The sequence below is a fragment of the Cygnus atratus genome, chromosome 1, assembly GCF_013377495.2.
Source record: "Cygnus atratus isolate AKBS03 ecotype Queensland, Australia chromosome 1, CAtr_DNAZoo_HiC_assembly, whole genome shotgun sequence".
In the NCBI taxonomy this organism is placed as follows: domain Eukaryota; kingdom Metazoa; phylum Chordata; class Aves; order Anseriformes; family Anatidae; genus Cygnus; species Cygnus atratus.
The window spans coordinates 145218265-145234098 of NC_066362.1; the positions used below are offsets into that span (position 1 = coordinate 145218265).

General features: G+C 41.2%; 1 protein-coding gene across 1 annotated transcript in view; it reads right to left on the minus strand.

The window, feature by feature from the left end:
- Positions 1-2358: 2358 nt before the first annotated feature.
- Positions 2359-15834, minus strand: part of MCF2L (MCF.2 cell line derived transforming sequence like) — a 155102-nt gene continuing 141626 nt past the window's right edge. The window contains exons 23-33 of the mRNA XM_050708351.1: positions 15347-15568; positions 14686-14778; positions 12831-12909; positions 12611-12677; positions 11203-11318; positions 9585-9644; positions 9162-9236; positions 5718-5848; positions 5013-5125; positions 4790-4893; positions 2359-4664 (exon numbers count right to left, since the gene is read on the minus strand). Coding sequence (XP_050564308.1) covers positions 4570-4664; positions 4790-4893; positions 5013-5125; positions 5718-5848; positions 9162-9236; positions 9585-9644; positions 11203-11318; positions 12611-12677; positions 12831-12909; positions 14686-14778; positions 15347-15568 — 1155 coding nt within the window. The 3' untranslated portion in view covers positions 2359-4569. The remainder of the gene's footprint in view (positions 4665-4789; positions 4894-5012; positions 5126-5717; positions 5849-9161; positions 9237-9584; positions 9645-11202; positions 11319-12610; positions 12678-12830; positions 12910-14685; positions 14779-15346; positions 15569-15834) is intronic.

Here is a 15834-nt window from a genome sequence, read left to right on the forward strand (position 1 = left end):
CGGAGAATATTTCAGCACCGAAGGGGCTGACCTTAGTCAAAATCTCTCAGAAAGAAATGCAAGCCTCGATCCTTGATTTTCTACCACCATCTTTAGGCTGCAGCTGGTACAGGCAGCAGTGGTCGCAATGGTCCTCAGGAGAGATGCAACTACACCTACAAGCATATTTTAGCACATCATTTCTTCTTGCATATAGGTCTAGTAGTGTCATATAGGCCTCTACAGGGACTTAACGTCACGGGGCATTTTGGCCTGTCGCCACAGGGCTCAGAGCCATGTACAGAGCAGTTGGGAGCGCTCCTCATGGGTTTCCTTTGCCCGGGCCATGACTTGGCCTCTTGTGCTGAAAAGCTGAGGGGCCTCATCTTCATCCAACCTCATCTAAATTGGATGAGGAAATGCTGCCAGTTTGTCTCACAGCCTGCGTTTTACGTACATCACGCTCCTTTTTTAGTCACGGAATTGTCTATGCATAACACTACCCTCAAATTTTCTAAGAAAAGACAAGCTTTGGGTGAGGAGGCTTCACTGTGAATACTCTTTGGAGCCCATCAGTACTGGGGAGCGTGCTTATTTATACATGACAAGGTATTTAGAGCTAACCCTGTGCAACAGAGCGTGGGCAGCCGAGGAGGGGAAGGGGTGCTAAAACAACTGTGCCACCTTATGCTCCAGCAGAGCCTCCCCCCCCGCCCCCCAAGGACGTCTTTGCCTCATGCACCCCCCAACCCCTGCCCCGCTGTCATTTGGGGCTGTCCCTCATGGGGACCTGGTACAGCCACAGGAGTAAGCAGAGGCACCTCTGCTCATGGAGAGGAAAGGTTCGTCAGTTCTGGGAGCTGATCCAGCCAAAAACTGCCTGGGAAAGGCTGGGCAGAAGTGTAGAAGACCCCTGAGCACGAGCCAGGTAAGGGGGGCTCTGAAGTCTCCCAAAAGACCTCACCGTTATTTAATAGCTGTTACTGAAGATAAACAGCAGCTATTGCTAATTGTGGCCATTGTTGCTTAAACATTACCTACATTACCTATTTACCTCCTTTCAAACAAAAGCTCAGATAAGTTATTTCACCATCTAAGCATCTTATTTTGATCATGCTGTATCTAGACACAGTTTAACTCTTAAGGGACAGTTCTATAACTGCATCCTAAATTAAGGGTTTGGTTTGGGGTAGCATCCTTGTACCAGGTTGATCTGGCATTCACCCACTCTAACCAACTGACACTGCTAATTCTGGTGACTTGCGTGGATGCTCAGAACTGTACACTGCAGTTCATAATAGTCACCAGATGATACAGAAGTAGAGTGGAAATTTGGACCATAATTAATTTCAATCAGTTCTCTAAAGATGACAAAGTCCTCCATTTTGCTCACTGACATCTGTGCAGAACAGAACAAGGGTTTTGAATTCCAACTAGACAGCTGGCTCTCCATCTAGGAAAGACTGTGCTCCAACTTTGAGCTGGTTATTTAGGATATAAGAAATCCAGGATGAGTCTATAGTGTTTGCAATAGGAAATAATCATCATTAGAATTAAAAAGAAATCTCTACTTCCTAGGCTTTTATACAGAAAACTCTACTTTCCACAAAGGTAAATGTGGTCACAGTAACAACTGTAATGTGATTGTGTTCAGGAATGCTGAACTTCCCGCTTGGCTACAGACATGGCTGTTACATTGACAACAGTAAATGAAAGCAATCAGATCCCAGTGATAGCTTAGCTGGATAGTGTAATTGGACACGGCCACCAACTCATCCCAAATCACTCCAGTCCAGTGTGAAATTCACCTCTTACCACGGCATAATGGTCCTTAAAGCCATTAATCCATGAATGTACAAACATAATCCTCTTCGTATGCTGCAAGGGTGAATTTGGTTTCTTGTTTCTCGCCCAGCTGGGGCCATGGCCAGACACAGACCTCCAATATGTTCCACTAAATCCACACGATCAAGAGGAGGGTGTGTGCAGGAGGAAAGGAACAACAGGATACGCAGCTAGTTTAGGGAGAATCCAGCCTTGATATGACTCCTTTCAAAAATGGGAGGAGGGTGTGGGGGGAAAATCAATCTGGTAACGGTTGTCATTTTTTAATCCTCAACCTCCTGACATCCTTTAATTCCCCAGTTCCAAATAAGTATGGCAGGACCACCAGGATAAAATGGTGTTTCTGAGATGGTCCAGAATGAGCAGGCAAAAGATTTGGAGCCAGACCTGCCAAGCACCTCACGTTTGAGGCTTGTTACAGCTAGACAAACCTGCTTTTCTGTTCAAAATCCAGTCTGTTTTTATATGATACCCATAACCAGCTTTTAAGACCATGAGACAAAAATAAAACACAGAGCATGTCTATATAAAGGCATTCAGCAAGAAGTGCTGAAATTTATTCAAATTTTCATAATTACAATAGAGACCTCTGACTTTTAACCTCTAAATCACAACAGCAGTAAAAAAAAAAAAAAAAAAAGGAAACGGTGAAATGGGTTGTATTAAAGTGCAATGATGTGGAGGAAACCATTGAAATAACACAAATGAGGCTGCAGTGGGAAATGAAAGGACAGTCTTATTCTAGCGATGACAGCAATATATAAGTAAATTATGTTACAGAATGTACAAAATAACTTATACAGATGAAGATAAGCTGAATCTCATGCCGCCATTTCATTGTTAAATACCAGACTAAATATTCCTGGTCTGCACAGCATTATGTGGGATAATTAAAAAAAAGATCAGAGGATTTCTGTGTTGGAAAAGATGCCTGAAGTAAAACCCTGACCCACCTTTATATTGCAGTATTGCAAGAAACCTAAGTATTTACGAATTGTAAAGTGACACATTCAGCAGCATGAAGACTATAAATACATCCTTTACATTGATACATTATATCTACACATATACATATCTACACACACATATATATACACACACACATATGCACATATATATCTGCATAAATGCGTGGGTGTGTATATATATATACACATTTCAATTTGTACTGACCACAGTCAGCTACCTTTTTGATTTTGTCTGGGGAAAGGTTGCTTTTGGAACTGAGGACCAAGATCATTCTTTCGAGTATTTCTCCTTTAAGTTTCCCAAGCTACAGCCTCTGAAGTCTAAATTTCTGGCATAAAGATAGACTTCAGGGCTCAGCCATCAGAGGGTTGGATAATTAACAGCAATTCCCATTGACATAATTTGCTTTGCTTAGTGCTTCTGAAAAATTATGCTCTTAATGTCCATGGTATTTTTAACTAATATTACATACAAATTGGGTAAAAGCCTATTTTCATACAAGTAAAAACATTATAAATATGTAAAGGAATCAATACATTATTCCATACATGCATACAATTTTGTACTGTTTATAAGGACGAAGTGCAAAGAACATCTCACAAGGTAAAAATTTTTAACAGTGGCTTACATCATGCCTTGAAAAATATCAAGTTTAGCATTATCCTTCCTTTAAAAAAAAAATAAAATATTTGACCACAGGACAAATCTGACTCTAATAAAGATTTTTTTTCCTCCCTGTGCTCCCCCTTACCAAAAAATTATGTCATTTTTGTCTCTTTGAATAAATTTACAACATACTCCATTGATTAAAAATGTGTGGCTTCTTGACCTCTTAGGCTTTTCTGGAGAAAGGCTCTAGATCTGTAGGGAAGCCACAATAGTTTCCTTTGCCTATAACTGCGTGCTGATTAGAACTGAAGGTAACTGTGCAATTATAGTTTAATAAGAAATCATCTAGTGAATAAGAATGTTTGTGTGTCATTGTACACCCGCATAAGGAGTAAGATAGTACTAAATTGCCAAGGCTACATAAGCACAGTGAAATTGGTAAAGAGTTTGGTTGTGAGGCCAAAATGTCTCAGAGAAAAGCTATTTCATTGCATGTGTTATCAAAAGGTTGGAAAGGATAAAATAGTATTTTCTTTTGATGATGATGTGGTCAGTGAATTAGTCATCTCCGCATCCCAATCTCTAGGGCACAGAAGAGTATCCTAAAGACCCAAGAGAAGAGAAATGGCTGGACCAAACTTACTTCCTCATTCCTGTAAAAGTCCCCTTCACTGCACTGAATGAGGTACATCCATGGAGAAAGGGTATTTTGGGGGAAGAGAAATTTTAAAATCTGATTTATTTTTGGCATACCTATCCTGTACAGTGACTACTATGTTATTAGTTTACGATAAGGATTTATCACTGAACACATTTTGTTTGCTCACTTTCAGATTCTCTATGTTATGAAAAGTACAGTTCTGCAGAAACCTGATTGTATATCAATGGGAAAAATGTGTTTTATGCTAGCACCTCTGCGGCTCCAAAATTCAGAGCAGAAGCCTCTACAATACCCTATTTCAAATCACTTAGTTTTTATTTACAGCTTCACATTCCATGCACTTTTCATTGTGATCTTTTGTGAGAATCTCTGAAAATCACCAGACAAAATACTCAAAGCCAGCAACACAGAACAGGTGGTCCTTCATTTGAGTCCAACGTCCAGAACTCCACACAAGATGGCAAACTCCAGTTTACCTTCCATGGAGGTGGGGTGAAAATTTGATCTTAACCCTTAATGTCCGAGAAGCTGGTGCTGCTGGCATTGCAGCTATCACTGCAACTTGATGATGTGCTCAAAGTGCTGGAGGCAGTGCCTGATTCTGGGAAAGGGAAAGGAGAGGAAAAGAAAAACACAAGAAAATACAACATGGTTGTTTTTCACAAGTTTCTTTCATAACAGGAATCTTCAGTTAGACAATCATCGCATTTATAATAAAGAGCCTACCAGAGCTGCTTAAAGATTGAGCTGATTTTGAATTGCCTATGAGCATCAGCAGATTGCTTGCTGGGATCCAACCTTCTCTACCAGTGCTCAGGTTCTTTACATACCTATAAAAAGAAAAAATAGTCAGATTGCTTCATTTACCGCTTTTGAACGTCTTGCCCTAAACATTTGCCTTCTAAACACAGTTCCACGTATAAAAGTTTCCAAACACAGATCTGCGTACCAAAGTCCATCCTCCCCTTCACGAATCAGTTGAACTAGATCTCCACTTTTCACTGTAAATTCTTCAGAAACTCCTCTTTCATAATCAGTCACAACTGTGTATTTACCAGGAGTCTAAATGCACACAGGGAAAAACACAAATTACGTCTCAAGTACTTTAAAGTGTGTTGCAGCTTTTGTTATGAAAATTAAAGCACTCTTCCCTTCTTTCTCATGCACATACATGTTGAAGACAGTGTAAATATGCATACTGAGAGGCAGTATAACTTTGCCGTTTAATTCCATGCAAATTCAGTGTATGAATTCTCACACCCTGAAAAGCATTCTGTGAAATGTTTCCATTACTACAATTCAAATCTCTACCAAAAAAAAAAAATCCCAAGGGAAAACAAAAAAACAAAACACACAAAAAACTGGGGAACTAGTGACACGATGTATGTGACACAGTAGTTGAGCATGTCATGGCTTGACTTCTGTACTACAGCATAAGCATTTGCAGTCTTGCTGGTCTGCAGGTACACCTTCCCCAGGTACAAACAAAAGTCTGATTTAAGAAAACAGTATATTTTTCATTGCCCTAGGAGTTTTGCCCAGCTGAGGATTTCAAGGCAGATACTTTCTGTCTCCAGCAAGCTTCAAAAGCATTCCTACATACTGTGACTCAACAGTAGTTTGCTTAGCCCAACAGGAAAGCATTTCTGGTTACCAGCTTCATTTCGTTTCCCCCTCCTCCTCCTCCTTCTTCCTCTGCATCTGATGAATTCAGTGGATCTTCAGCACTAGACCAACCATCATTTTCTTCAGATGCATCAAGAGAATGAGACGTTTTAGCCCAACCTTTGTGAACAAACAGCCAACAGTTAACTTTGCAACAGCGTGCCACTGACTGGGAGGAATGTTCTTCCCCCTGAAAGCCACTTAAGTGATCAGCACGAAAGGAGGAAAACTTTAGACAGGGAAGTTATTACAGCCACAAAGTGAAATTCAAAGCTAGCGAAAGGTGGCCCATTTCCATCAAAGCGGATTTGTGGCAACGCACAGCAGTGAATTTGGCCATTTGGATTTATATAGATGAAAAGAAAGCAAATTCCCAACTTAAAAAGAACCTATTTGTGCCTTACACAAAGTTGAACAATGGGTAGATACTCTTTCTTTTGGGAGGGGGTAGAGGATGGGAATGTGCACTTTATGGGAAGAGGCTAGACACACATGGTTGTCGCCCAAAGCAACCAGCTTGTTGGAACAAGGGATGGATGGACATCGTCTCATTCAAAATACTGAGCACTTAACAGCTGTCTAAAAATTCAACAGGAGCTACAGGCACCTCATACTTTATCTGATGATGCAGCTTACTGTTTAAGAGTATCCAGGCTGACACAAGGATACTTAATCAGACCGAATTATCTTCGTGTTAAGTCATTGCACCAAATACTGCAAGAACAACCTCCTGCCTGTCACTTATTGCCAAATGTTCCTTTTTCTCTCTCTGCGTGAAGCATTTCATTTATTTATGAGGCTGGATCATATCCAGAGAGCACAAAATCCTTTTCCAAATAAAACTACAGTAAGCTTTACTAGCAGGATGCTTTTCACTGAGGCCAGCAACTGCTAGTGCACGTGCTGAGCTTACAATGAAAAAGTCAAAATAACAAGGACAAATAAACAGTTCCAAGTAACATTTTGGTTCAAGCCAAATTGTAACAATAAAAAACTCAATGAAAAAGACTGAAAGGAAAAACAAACATCCCAACTTCTAGATAATCATCAGTTAAACTGAGTAAGCATCAGCATTTTGGCTCTTCACTGCTGCTGAGGTAGGTTACATTTGTTGCCTGGCTGGTCACGCCAGTGCATTAAGAAAAAAAACCACAACCAGGAGCATCGTCAGAGTAAAACCAAAGCAATCTAAGAAATCACACTCAGAGCACACCAAACCAAGCGGGTCTTTTACCTCGCCTGCACTGCTGGATGACCTGCACGAGGTTAGAAGTACTGACCCACCTGGCCCTGTCCAGGGTTAAGAATGAAATCTGTGAAGAAACTGAGTAATAAATTCCTGCTGTATTCCATGCAAATTTCACTGGAAGCACACATCTAGTAGGCTCATGGGACACAGCTAAAACCCTTTGGGTTATTTCCAAGTTAAGGACAATGCATCAGAAGAAAACTCGGTTTCTTCTAATTGTTCCAAGCTCTCATTAAAAACAGAACCAAAAAGTTGCGCAAAAGAAAAAGAAAGTGACATTGTTGTAATTGCTCTTCCCATAGCATCACATTCGCTGGTCTGCCCATCTGGAACATTTTGGGTAGCAGCTCCCTTGCCTTTCTTTTCATATATTGTGCTAACGGAGGTAGGAGCAGGCCTGCCTGATCCTGCCATAGCAGCAGTACGCCTATTCCTCATACAAGCTGGCACTCTAACAAGCCCATCTCATCTGTGGAGAAAAAAAGGGGTCACTATGGTCACATAACTGAAGGCTCTGAGTTTACGCATGCTGATTCAATGTGCACGTGTATTCTGCATGATGTGACTACATCAGAGCTCCCTATAAAGGCAGAGCATGCAAAGAAATGACAGAGACCTAAGGAAAGACTATGCAGAAGTGAGCAAGCTTAGATTCGACGGTGCCAGGAAAACTCAGAATTCAGAAATTGCTTCTCTTCAGAAACAGGCCCGCAGGTTTCTTTACAAAGACAGGATCAATCTGCAAGATATGATTCTGTCACTACTTCGTTTTCCTTGAGCTCACTGAGGTTTAAGTAGGACGGATGCGATCATGAAAGGAAACAAGTGGGGGCAGTGTGTTGTGCACTGAGAAGCTGTGACCATCATCTGGTGCAGCTTCATCCTGAAATGGCTGAGCTCACCACACATTTATCCCTCTGAGTTGGTGAAGGAGAAGAGAAAGTGTCTGTCAAAAAAGAGATGAGAAGGTGCAAGACAGAAAGAGGGAGTTATCAGATGTTTTAAATTTGTTTACTTGGTTTTCGTTGTTTCTTAAAGTGAGAGGCTGCTGGACAGGACAGCAATTCAGAAGTGTGTCCAGAGGACTCAAAAGTTTTAATGTAAATTAGCAATGATTCAGGAGTTTCCGTGGTACTCGTGGATCTCACGTGCAGAAAATTAACACTGTAATTCCCATATCCACACTTGTGGAGTTTCTGCACAAGTCTGGCCTAGGATTACATTGCCTGCTGCTCAGACAGGGTCAGTGGCACTGCACAAAGTTTCCCCAGCATAGCAGCAGAACCAGCATCATTTCCACAGGAGAGACAAACACAAAGGCTGTGGAAACCTGGAGAAGGGGACAGTGGGAGCTTGAAATAGCTTAATCTTTAGAATTATATTTTCTAAAAGAGATAGATGGTCACATGAAAAGAGAGCCAGGAAGAGAAGGACTGTTTTCCTTGTACTCTAGTTAATGAATCTCAGGGATTTGTACTTAAGCCTTTGCCAACAGCCTTGCTAGTCAGAAATGGGTCATTTAACAGAAATGTTTTATTCATTGCTTAGCTGTGGGTTGGGAGGACAGGAGGCAAACTGCTACTAGGGGGTCGGTTAAAGCATCGTAGGTTAACAGGGTAGTGAAAATTGCCTACTGTCAACCAAAAAAAGATTCAACAAGACTGACTAATAAATGCAAACCTAAAACGGAGTAAGGCAATGTACATTCCACAGGACAGTGATGATCCCCACTCTAATTAGAGTACATGACTCTCCTTCCCCCTGCTCTTTTTTTCTCCCTTTTTTTTTTTTTTTTTTTTTAAGAAGTTAAAACCTCTCTACAAGGAGCACAGTGGGAGAAGGATGCTAACTGGAAAACCATGCATCTCATAGCAACTGGATGCCATTGTAGTTCCATTAACACCCAGCTTCTGGTTGTTTCTTCAGCAGAAGATCACTTTCCCACCACTTCGTCCTAAAAACCAAAGTTAGCCATGTGCTACTTTATTTGAGGCCAAGGTAAAACTTTGACAAGTTGTGCTATCAAAACCAATGTATACAGAAGCTGCTGGACCCCTTTGGAAAAACACAGCAGATACCAATACTGCTGCACACATCATCATCATACAGGTAATCCCCAGTGCTCTGACGGAACACCAGGGATGGGTGGGTATTTGTGGAGTACAAGATGTGGTAACACTCTACCTCTTAAACCAAAAGGAGTTGGATCACTCACTACTTCATGCCGTTTAGGTTTTTTGTCAGGACTGGTAGGAGAAGCTGCAGGAGGATGAATAGGCAAAAAACACAGAAGAGAGATATTGAAGAACTGGAAAAAAGAGAACTGGTGGATTGCATGCTAAATACCTTTGAGTTTATACTGGAAAACAAATGGATTTTTGTGATCGCTCTAGTTTTAGCTGTCATTGGTTAATTACAGCAGGAGAAGGTAATTAGTCATGTACAGTTTAGGATGACTTGACAAATTTATTTTCTGGTTATAGATGAAAGTATACGTAAGCTTTTCAAAGCGAACTAGACATCAAATGAATATAGTTAATTTCAATTTTAGACAAACATTACCAAATAAACAATCATTTTAAAATAAATCTAGTGCTACAGCAATACCTGGTCCTGTAAGAAGGATCATTGGCAATGTCTGGCTTTTAGCAGTAGGAGATGGAGTTTCTGTCAAGGCAAGCATGGGATATTAGTGCTCACCTCATTGGTACCAGATACACAACCCTAGAGTCTCTCCAGAAAGAACTCAAAGGTAATCAAGTTTTGAAAAGGCATTCTAAAAAGATGCTTGGAAAAAAAAAAAAAAGGCATGCTCTTGAACAAGTGTCATCATCTTAGTGCAATTCAGACTGTTCAAAGAAAGAAGTGAATGTACCAGTGCAATTACTTGGCAGGAGGAAGCAAGAAATATCTCAGAGCCCTACGTTTTAGGAAAAAAAAAAAGAATAAAGACCATTTCTGGAACCATAAAGAAGTTCTTCTTTACTTTTGTAGACTTTTGTATCTAGCAAAACACATTCTGCTGTAGTCATGCTTTAGGAGTTCTGTTCAGAAGGGAAGCTAACAGAAATACTCTAGCAAAACCTTGATTCCTTCTTGCCAAGTACAGGTACATTTGGGGCAGATCCACTGAAGCTAGAAGCAGGCCAGGCATTTGATCTGAAGGTAACTGCCTCTAGGTTTTCTACAGGAAGAGGACACTATAAACTCCTTCTTAGGCTCCAGTAGTGAGACCAGAAGCATTGGAAACTGCACTCCTTGCCTCACATCTCCAACAGCTCTCCATTTTTCCAGGCTGCATCTCCCTCTCCCACAGTGGAGCCAGTGTCTCTCAAAAAAAAATCTCCCTGTCATGGTCTGTGATGCAGAAACCTAGCCTGAACAAGCTAATACATACACTGAAAAAGTATACATGAACCTGTTACACTACACACAAAGTGATGTTCCGGTTACAACCTTAAATAGAAAACAATCTAGCTTTTTCTTTTTTATTATTATTATTTTTAATTACCTTTCTGACTTTTGAGGTTAGTAAAGCCCTGCAGCGTAAAGCGCTTTTTTGACAGTACAGAGCATTCTGAGGTAGAGCTAGTGTCATCTACAAAGGAAAAGAGACACACAGAAAGAAAGGGGAGAAGGCCAAGAAAAGGTCAAGGCAAAAATCATTCACAGCCCTGCCAGGGAACTAGTACTTCAGGATGAGAAAGGCAAAACTGAAAGTCCAAGTACAACAAAAGAACCCAAGGGGCAAGTTGTTCTTACTTGTACAGGGGTTTGTAGTACCACTAGTTCAGTAAATAATCTCAGTTATGTAAAGCAAAATTCAAGAGAATACTCTTCAGAACAGGTAATGCCAAGGAATTTATCCAGAAGACAACTAAGGAGCCAGGCAACTCTAAGAGATCTACTACAGTCTAAATAACGCATAGATCCTCCCACCTCCTTTTGTCTCTCCTTCACTAGGGAGGCTTTGGGCCTGTCCACAGCACACAGAGGAATGCAAAACCCCCCCAGGTAAGGGCAGACTGGCATGTTCACGCTGCTTGTGCAGCACTTTGTGGGTGGGCTACCTTAGGGCTACCAGCAGCAAAGTCCTGCTCCTTCAGGTATAGCGTTGCATTTGCCTGTATTACCATGGCTACTGTGCTGGTGGATCTGCCTGCGCACCTGCAGCGCGAGCATGCTCTTCACAGCTAAAGATCACAATACATACGTGTAAACTCACCTTTGCCTTTCTCGGGGTACTTTGGTGCTACTGTGGTGACATAACCTTCTAGACTTGTGAGGTCAGCTTTTCTCTCATCCATTTTTTTTGCGTTTCTGATGTTGTTCCTTGAAGGACTGCTGATTGGAAGAAAATGAAGACAATCAGTCCATCTCCTGCAAATGGATCTGAACAAGGGTGATGACCTTGTGTCACAGGTTGCCTTGTACATGCAGATATAAAGGCTGAGAACCATTTCTTAGCTGCTTCTCAGTTCATAGCTTCTAGAATTGAAGCTATGCATACTGCTGACTGTGCATAGAAAGACCATGAGCATATATAAAGGAGAAAAGCTCCCCTTTTGACTGCAAACACATACTACGACAATGGAAGCTATGGAAAAGGCCGCTGCTCAGTACAACTTCCACTCACTCTTAACTACAGACATATTCTGTGATGACAGTTTCCTCCTGAATATGCTAAGGAAAGGGGGAAAAAAACAGAAAAGGAAAAAAAATCCTCTGCCTTTTAGAAGCTCTGAATTCAGGAAACAGACAAGGAATGAACAAAGACAAAATGCTGAATCTTGCAGCTGGATTCCCATTACACCTCAGATTGGGAATGAAAGGGAGAGAGATCCCATGAATATTACGTATCTGGGAGATGCTCTGTAAGTGATAAGTATTTGCATGAAGCATGAGGGCAGAGCACTACTGATGCATATTTGAGCATACACCGCATGGGAATGACTGAACATATGAGTATATGGGCTTATGGGTAAAACCCATACATACACACATGCACATAACGGCATGAGAAAAAAAAGTGAGTAGCAGAGGTCAGATAAGGGCAGAATGGTAGGAGAGAGCAAAAGACTATACTTATATAGTTTGGTATAGTGAAGGACAAAACACAGAAAAATTTAAGAAGCTTGACTCCAAACTTGGGACACTGGGGGAATGAACACATCACTTAGTAAGAAAGTGAAAGGAGAGGAAAAAAAATAAAAAAAGAAAAAGAAAGAAACAGAAAAGAATGCCCCTGCAAAGGACGAAAAGAAAAATAGCATGAAGATGATGAGAGAAAAGAACAAAGAATGAAGAAAAAGGCTGCTTCACATAGCTACATAACTCTCTTACCTGGGGTGTAAAGTATATAATTAGCTGTTCAACAAAGAACTATAATACCATCAGAATTTTGGCTGGCATAGAAAATTACATATCTATAAATCCTGTGCCACTGTTGCTGTCCAGAACTATGAGTTCTGGAGATGTATAAACCCCAAGCTTTATAGCTTTATATTAGAAAGAGACCTAAAAAATTCTAAGATGTAAGGGTCAGTATTAAGGGACAGGAATAATAAAGAACTATAAAGTGAATGTGTTAGTATATTTGCAAAACAAGTAGACTGATTTGACAACAAACTTACCTTGTACAAGATGATGCTGGTAGAGGTAAACTCTGTGTGTGTTCAAGTGTCCTGTGCTGACTAGCTTCTGTAATGGAGAAAAGAAAAAGAACCATTAAACTGATTTGTGTTCTAACCTTTTCATTTTTACAGTCCTACACAGTGAACAGAGTAGGTTTTGAAGTTCAAAGAGAAAACAGATGAAAAATACATATGTGTGTATATATCCAAAATATTTTACCTCTGCATGCCTGCAGTTGACTCGTCAGCACTTTTCTTATTTCATTTACCCAAGTAGCTTTAACTTCAGGAGTTGGTGCCTACCCAAAAATAAATACAATCAGACATCAAGCAGAGAATACTTCTTAACACAAAGAGCTTCAAGCCAAAGCACGGTCTTAGAGGAATCCTTCAAGAGGGACAGCTAGACCCTCTAAGACAGCTAGTCCCTCAGTGAACAGAAACTATTGTAAGAATTTGAACACACTGAGGGAGAAGACTGTGCAAATGCTACAGTCTTACCCTGGCTCCCTTGCACATGGAAAATAGGGAGGTGATTGGTGACAACCAACATGGCTTCACTAAGGGCAGACTGTGCCTGACAAATCTGGTGGCCTTCTACAACGGGGTTACAGTATTGATGGGTAGGGGAAGAGCAACTGACGTCATCTACCTGGACTTGTGCAAAGCATTTGACACTGTACGCCATGATATCCTCGTCTCTAAATTGTAAAGACATGGATTTAATGGATGGACCACTTGGTGGGTAAGGAATTGGTTGGATGGTCACAAAGAATTGGCTCAATGTCCAAGTGGAGATTGGTAACCAGTGGTGTTCATCAGGGGTCAGTACTGGGATTGGAGTTCAACATCTTTGTCAGCAACATGGACAATGGGATTGACCGCACCTCCAGCAAATTTGCCAAAGACACCAAGCTGTGTGGTGTGGTCAGCACGCTGGAGGGAAGGGATGCCATCCAGAGGGACCTGGACAGGCGTGAGAGGTGGGCCTGTGAAAACCTCATGAAGTTCAACAAGGCCAAGTGCAAGGTCCTGCATCTGGGATGGGCCAATCCTAAGCACACATACAGGCTGGGTGGGCAATGGATTGAGAGCAGCCCTGAGGAGAAGGACCTCGGGGTGCTGACATGAGCTGGCAATATGCACTTGCAGCCCTGAAAACTAACCACATCCTGGGCTGGATCCAAAGAAGTGTGGCCAGCAGGCTGAGGGAGGTGATTCTCCCCCTCTACTCTGCTCTCATGAGACCCCACCTGGAGTGCTGCGTTCAGCTCTGGGGCCCCCAGCACAAGAAGGACACGGGTGTATTAGAACAATTCCACAGGAAGGCCACAGGGATGATCAAACGGCTTGAGCACTTCTGCGTGGACAGTTTAAGGCAGTTGGGGTTGCTCAGCCTGGAGAACAGAAGGCTCCAGGGAGACCTTATAGCTGCTTTCTAGTACCTAACGTGGGCTTACAAGAAAGCTGGGGAGGGACTCTTTGTCAGGGAGTGTAGTGACAGGACAAGGAGTAATGGTTTTAAACTAAAAGAGGGGAGATTTAGATTACATATTAGGAAGAAATTGTTCACCAAGAGGGTAGTGAGGCATTGGCACAGGTTGCCCAGAGAAGTCATGGATGCCCTATCCCTGGAAGTGTTTAAGGCCAGGCTGGATGGGGCTTTGAGCAACCTGGTCTGGTGGGAGGTGTCCCTGCCCATGGCAGGGGGTTGGAATTAGGTGATCTTTAAGGTCCCTTCCAACCCAAACCATTCTGCGATCTATGATTCTCCCCCAAATCCACTAACTCCAGTGAAACCAATTGCAATAGTGTATGCAATATCCCCCATGAATATTGGGAAACATGGATTTAATTATTATTTTTAATAAGACACTGTATTTGAAAAGTATCATTTATGAAATTGCCTTATGATTTAACCTATTCAGTGTAGGCTTTTTTGTTTTGTTTTTACATTCTCTCATCAGTTTCTATCAGTGATATAATAAAGGAAAGAAAAACAAAACAGATCCTGTGGGGTTAGACCCCCCACGCTTTTTAAAAATTTTTTCAAGGTAGTGGCATGTTATTATTACCTGTATGATGTAAACTTCTTCCCTTGCATTATACCAGATTTCAAATTTTTTTGCATCGCCTTTGACATTTTCTGTTATTCCAACTGCTGCCATCTAGAAGCAAAGAGAACAGAAGCTGACCTACTGAATTGCAACTAAGATACCAGTGGAAGCAGAAGGCTAATAGTATTCTTTGATAATCTATTTCTGAAAAGCAAAACCATATTTGGTTTCTCCCTCAAGGAAAATAATAACTAATAACACCATCTGCACATTGGACATTCAGTGCTTCGTGTCAGCTTGGCTACCTCAGAGGGAAGAAAGGCTTATGTTCATTAAATTCAGACTGATTCACAAGCTCTCTCTTAAAATGCATACTGACAAATCCTGCATCTATTTTATACTACCCATTATTATATTTTCTGTGTGATTAATGCAATTGCCATTCGGTTATACTAGTATGGTCTAGATTTTGTCAAAGGAGAATTCCCCCACCTCCACCAGCAACACAAAGTGACACAGACTTGTAATATCCATTACGTTTGCCTGAAAGGGCGAAGTTTACACTGCAAAACTATAATGCATCTTCACTGACAGAAAAAAAAAAGCACAACACAAAACTTGTATTACTGCAACCTAGGCCCTCAATACCACTACCTTATTGGACTGCTCAGTGCCTTACATTTAAGGAGTGTTTGTAGCTATAAGAAGGTGCCTTCTCATATCCCTCTCCATTTTCTTCTCGCTTTTTACAGAAGAGCACTGCTTTCTCATGGAGGAACAGGTGTCGCTGCATTGGCTTGAAGCGTGCCAAATCTTTCACCTTTGAGTGACCCTTTTTATGATCAGTCCAGACATTGAAGGATCCCTGCATTAAAAGCTTGCCCAGCTCATTCAGGTTTCCCTAGAACAAAAAGTGATATTTATAACTACAAAGAGGTAACATCTGACTAAAACACATACTCTGAACAGGTTTTTACAAGTTCTGTCATTCCAAGTAATCTCTCACATCAGTGTTTATGTTGAGCTTGGAAAGGTAATGAAAATATAGTCAGTGTTTAATATTCTCTCTCTCCTACACTGTTCAGGCAGGATCTTACAGTCAAGAGTACCAGTAGCAAAGATATGGAGATCTACACAGAAAAAGGGGAAAGCACAATACACATTTGT